The following is a 5,842-nucleotide window of genomic DNA, read 5'->3' as shown; positions in this document are numbered from 1 at the left end:
TTGGCGATGGACCGAGGGAAGTGGCGCAAACTTGTGCTAGTCCTATGCCCCAATGCTGGGTCATGACAGGTGTGACGACCTTGTTGAATTTCGTAGAAATTGGGATGTGCAGCAGGTAGCTGTTTGTTTTCGCAAGATGTGGAACTAACCTTCCATTGGCAATGTCAGTTGGGAGGGCAATAACCAAAACAATAGTATAGGTGGACGTTATTTTATTTTTTATATCTTAGCATATTTGGTGTAATTCCATGTCTTTACCTTTATGTTTTTATTTACTTTTTAAGATAGTGACGTACCCTCAAGTTCGAAGCTAGCTCAGGGTGTTCGTGTAAACTTGGGGTGTCAAATAAATTATTGTTTGTTTCAACTTTGTAATTCTGCGTTTTAAAGGATTACGGTTCCAGAATTAAATAAAACACCAGGTTTATTTTTATTTCGTATATTTTTTCACCAGTGATTTTTATAATATTCACTTACACTTGCATCTAAATATTTATGACTTCATAACTATATTCCCTTTATAACACGGTTCTTAATACCTACTTATTTCATATTTTGTATCTAATTAATGTTTTATAACACAATCCGAATTACTCTTTACATTTATTGCTGTCAATTACATTCATCATTGTTTATTAATTTACAATTAATTAAGGCTTTTGGATTACAATACTTATTGTTCTTATTTATATTAATAAGGTATTATTATATTATTAATTTGAGCTATCACTTTTAAACACCTAGCGATGACTTTTATTCATCCGGATAATACTTTCTTTGCAGCTAAGCAGTAAGTTTGCAAAATTTCTATTTCACGCACCTAACAAACTGTCACGGACATTTGTGAATAGCGGTCTACGGCGCGTAATTTGTAACTAACTTTTCTTTCCGTCTGATCCTGCAACTTTTATAGAGATATATAATTACTCCGCTTCTAATTGGCTGAAGGTTGATACCAAAATTATTATCCTAATCCAAAAATCTACAAATAGTTCCATAGATTATCTTAGTACAAAGCCCTCCGCATGAGCCGATTTTAGTGAGTAATGTTTTACCAAGTGCATAGCCAACACGCTAGTGTTGCCATAATATAATTTATAAAAACATCGCTTGTAAAATTATAACATTGGAATAAATATTCGATATCTGGCAACACTGCGACACGCACACTGTCACACATATTTTCGAATAACCCAGCAGCCCGAATTCGTAACTATCGACTCGTGTGGTCGACAACCGTGTGGGATGACAAGTTAGTATCGCCCGTTTCATGTCGTATACGATAACACCTATTTTTGAAGCCACTCGCTACGGACTATTTTAATTCGCGAGTGACCAGTTGGCAACATCGCCAAAACCGAGAAAATCGGTGTCTATGGTACAAGATGAAACGTCAAAAATGAAATGTCAAACGAAATCATTATTTTTGTTGGTTATGTTTGTGTATAATTCCTATAATATTCGATTGATTTAGTATAATATGATATAGATATATGTACGTAGAATATAACCTTACATAATTGCGAAACCATATGATATTATTACACTGTAAAACAAGATTTAACAAAATAAACACAATGTCTTCAATAACATTTATTTGTATGTAGGTATTTATTCATTACAAACCATTATAAAACATTAACATAATTAATTGAACTCAAGATAACAGAGTATTAAGTAACATTGTGAATAATATAATAATTTGGCATCTTTATTGTTTATAAATTGGTAATTGTCGTGGACGACACCTAACTTATTCATTTTGACATTTTGATTTTCAATGTCACTGTCACATATGAAACGAAATATCAAAATAAACATGTAAATCGGGAAACAGGAACACGAATTTACGTCCTTCGTCGAGCAAAAGAAAGGAGAAGCTTCAATAAAGTGATCTTAATTGAAATTAGGTAAGGTTATGTCCATCTCAACATTACACCTAGGTAGGTACCTACCACTTTTGTTTTCTCTATGGATATAATATTATAGGTAAACGTCAAAATATAACATACATCTTCTGTCTTTGATTCATTTTAAGCTATACAACACCCATATTTATTTTTTCGGATTGTAAACTCTTCAGGCTTGTAGGTAGTAACATTGAATTTACGATGAAATAGTCGCCGGGAACTCCTGTGAAATCAAAATACCTACTATATAGTAAACGCGACGCAAAAATTACATCATTCGTTTCCTTTATCCAGTCTGGTAAGGTTACGTTTTTCTATTTTTTTCAGGTCAAGATGGAAAGAAAACCATATTGTAGTGTGCAGCAGAAAACAATCTTGTTGGATTTCATGGGCAGTGAGCCGGAATTGGTAACTGGGAAGTTCTCAAACACCTTCACATTCCAAGACGCCCAACGTAAATGGCAAGAAATCACTCTAACTTTGAATGCGATTCCGGGCTCAAATAAAGACTGGAAGCATTGGAGAAAGGTGAGTACCCACTACCCAATACTATACATATGCTATAAGTACTAACTTAATATATTTTGAGTGCCCAGCAGTGATTCATTAATATAAAAATACAACGGAGGCACGATCGAACTGTGGTCGGTGTAATACCGATAATTTGTGGTTTGGTATTTCATAATTATTCAAACAGCGTTCAATGTGCGTTTAATTTTTTGGGTTTTATGAAAGGGTGTCACAAGTATTATAAGGTCGAATACCCGTACTAGTAAAATCATGGAAACAGCTGTGTATATTTATAATGGGCCTCTTTAAAGTTAATTTATCTCAAGTTGACGCATGGTGTACCTAGTTAAATTATACCAACCTTTTAGTTTGTACGCGTTTGGTTATTTGTTCGGGGTCTTTTATTGTTGACACGCCTTAACTTGACAGATGATATAGGTGAAGGTGTGTTTAACTAATGGTTAATAATTTGCAGACATGGCACGATATACGGAATAAAACGAAAGGGAAGCAAGCCGCAATAATCAGAGACTCGACTGCTACAGGAGGCGGACCTTCAACTGCCCAAGTTTTAACCGGAATAGATCTGCAAGTATTGGAATTCGTACATCCGACATCCGTCCGAGGCCTAGATGAAGTACCGGAGTCAATGATTGAGAATCCAGATGACGATACCATTGAGGAGTTGGCCGTGCCAACATCACAGCGTAGGGTACAGGTGGCAGCGCCAGAATATTTGCATGTTTCAGAGGTAGTAGGCCCACCGTGTCTACCACGTAACAAGGCGTCAAACTTAAAGGCAATGTGTGACATTGGCAAAAAACACATGGAAATATTGGATAAATTTCAGCAAGATACGTTGAAAATGAAGGAGATGAAATTAAACGAGGTGTGCAACACGCACAGCACGTTCTGTACGTTGCTTCGGGAGATGTTGGACACACAATCCCGTAGTACTGTCGCGCTTGAGTCAGCTCTAAATATGGCTCAAGATGTCATAAATGACAATAGAACAGCATCTCGCGAACTGATTGCATCAAATTTACGTATAGCTACGGCATTAGAATCGATAGCAAATTTTATTTCGTCGAGCGATTAGACCAACACAGATATTATTAATAATTTACCTTTCAATCTCTACCTTGGATGGTAGGTTGACTTTGCACAAACACATTTACTTAATGGATTTTGCTATTTCTAATTCTTCACTTGTCCTTGTTGATTTTGTGTCAATTTATTAATTTTTCTTTATTACAGACTTAATGGTGAGTATGGTTTAACGAATCAATTGATTCATTTTAAAAACTGGCGTTGTCACCTATAAACTTATTATTTTTAATATTATGTAGGTACTTATTTATTCAGTTTCATAACCTTTGCAAGCATCACTCAATATTATTTTAGCAGATTATGATGAGCACACATTTAACTACTTTGTTACATAAAAGTTTTATTATTGAAATATGCAATAATTAACATCAATTAGTTAATAAATCAAATATAAAAAAAAATCTAAAATCCATTTCAGATGCATAAAAATATTAATCATACTGCGGGTTACGTTGGAGCCTCTATTAGACAGGGCTGTTTATATAATATTTGCTACATGCTAATCTGATTTCAGGTTAATCATATTTTCCACTTGATATTATATACATGGAGTGATATAACTCCTGGAAGATATGCCAATGTCGGTCGAAGATTCTGGATTAACCCGCCGAATGGGTGATGTATCAATAATGTAGGCCCGACAAAGGAAAGTCCATGTAAATGTATTTACTACCTTCATTTTTCCTTATTATAAATAAAAATTATTAAATTAATAGGTATAGTCAAGTTGGTAAACTTGCGTTAATTACTGGTTGGACATTTTCCTTCGTCGGGGAACCTTAACGAGTTTGGTCACCAAAACACTATTGAAAGATTTTATGGATAAACTGATTAAGTATTGCTAAAGAAACATAAAACATTGATTTAATGTTGTTATAATAATTTAATAAGACATTTTTATTCAGATTCCATATTGTCTTTATAATGCTTTCGTGACTTGCATTACCTCAAGGGTCAACATGGAAACATGCTCTTGTTAGTTATAACATTTTTAATACAAAATATAGTCTAAAGTCTTATGTAATCGAAGATATGGATGTGTAACTGATATAATATTGCAGATAGTCTATGATTGCAGCTTTATAGTTTATTCATAATAAATATATAACCTATATTTTTTACGGCCCAACGGTGGCCGATGGCGGCTAATGCGTCAGCTTATAATGTGGTGGGTCCCTGGTTCGAATCCTGGGTCTGGCAAATACACATTGTTTTTCATCATGTGTTTGTTTGGAGTCGGAATATTCATAGGTATAACAAATGGATAACATCCGTTTCTTGTAAAAGAAAAAAAAACTGTTAATACAAACCAAAAAGGTCCATATGATCTTCGGATCAGACATGGTCCAAAAAAACTTATAATTACATTAGACTGGAATGGCATTGGGTTTTGCTTGATCCAGTGGATTTTTTACTTAGTAGAGATTATGAAATAAACAATAATTTTTTCTAATATAATTTTCATGCAATTGTCAGGCTCTCAAGATATTCTAAAACCAACTCAGCTATTGTGCATATTTCTAATCAACTATAATGTCTATAGAAACATGATGAAAGCCAATCAATTCAATGGGTCGTGGATAAATATTTTTGGGTTGATATTGTAATTTTATGTAAATTCAAGAAGTCAACTACCTAATTTTTTGCATGATTCTAGATTCACTGATGTAAGCAGATGGAATTTTTCTACTCGGCGCTTGTAGCTCTACAGAGGACTGGTGCAGCCGACTCTTCACTGATTCATGGACATTCTAGTTTTAAAAGCAATGCATTGTAATTAAATATATTATGTATGCAGAGCGTACATGACTGAGGTTTAAACCATGATTTTTTGAATAAAAAATAATGCTTTGGGAAAATTGCCTTTATATAATTATTTTCTTACCCTCCAATTCCATTGAATGTCAATCATAATAATCAAGTAAATAATTTATTCAAAACAGTTTTTTACACACATTGAACATAATCACATACATTGCATATTTCATTGATTGGTTAAATATGAATTCAGTTTTAAGGTGCACTGATCATATCATTTAAAATTTACCAATGAATACAAAAAAATAATCAAGATGATTTTACAATAACTCCAAAACTGTTGACATCTGTTCGTTGAAGGGTGGGTCATTTCTAGTTGCATACTATTTAATGATTGTTTTTATAAAGAAATGTACTGTTTGATAAAATATGTAGTGTTCGACGAACGCATACTTTATAATAGATTTCAATAAATTGTTAGTTGTAATTGAATTAAAATACTCAAATGAAAATTATCAGTAAATCACATTAACTTGCTTGTCCCCCGAAAGTCA

At 33.5% G+C, this 5,842-nt stretch overlaps 1 protein-coding gene across 10 annotated transcripts; it reads left to right on the top strand.

Annotated features, from left to right (window-relative positions):
• The first annotated feature begins 1,359 nt into the window (after positions 1-1,359).
• On the top strand, positions 1,360-5,379 carry LOC147077018 (uncharacterized). 10 transcript variants are annotated; one of them, XM_085940654.1, is made up of 4 exons: positions 1,360-1,428; positions 1,608-1,910; positions 2,238-2,438; positions 2,896-5,379. In XM_085940654.1, the coding sequence occupies exons 3-4, from the start codon at positions 2,244-2,246 to the stop codon at positions 3,517-3,519; spliced, it is 819 nt and encodes a 272-aa protein (XP_085796780.1). In that variant the 5' UTR covers positions 1,360-1,428; positions 1,608-1,910; positions 2,238-2,243; the 3' UTR covers positions 3,520-5,379. The 10 variants fall into 10 exon arrangements, with proteins under 10 accessions (XP_085796780.1, XP_085796779.1, XP_085796778.1 ...); XM_085940653.1 differs by having other exon boundaries at positions 1,360-1,495; positions 1,838-1,910; XM_085940652.1 differs by having other exon boundaries at positions 1,360-1,603; positions 1,838-1,910.
• Positions 5,380-5,842: the final 463 nt, after the last annotated feature.

Source organism: Rhyacophila brunnea, unplaced genomic scaffold, assembly GCF_057557595.1.
Source record: "Rhyacophila brunnea isolate RB1 unplaced genomic scaffold, BYU_Rbru_1.0 scaffold_13, whole genome shotgun sequence".
NCBI lineage: Eukaryota > Metazoa > Arthropoda > Insecta > Trichoptera > Rhyacophilidae > Rhyacophila > Rhyacophila brunnea.
Note: the sequence above shows the minus strand (reverse complement) of the source record. Positions and strands in the feature narration are given on the sequence as shown.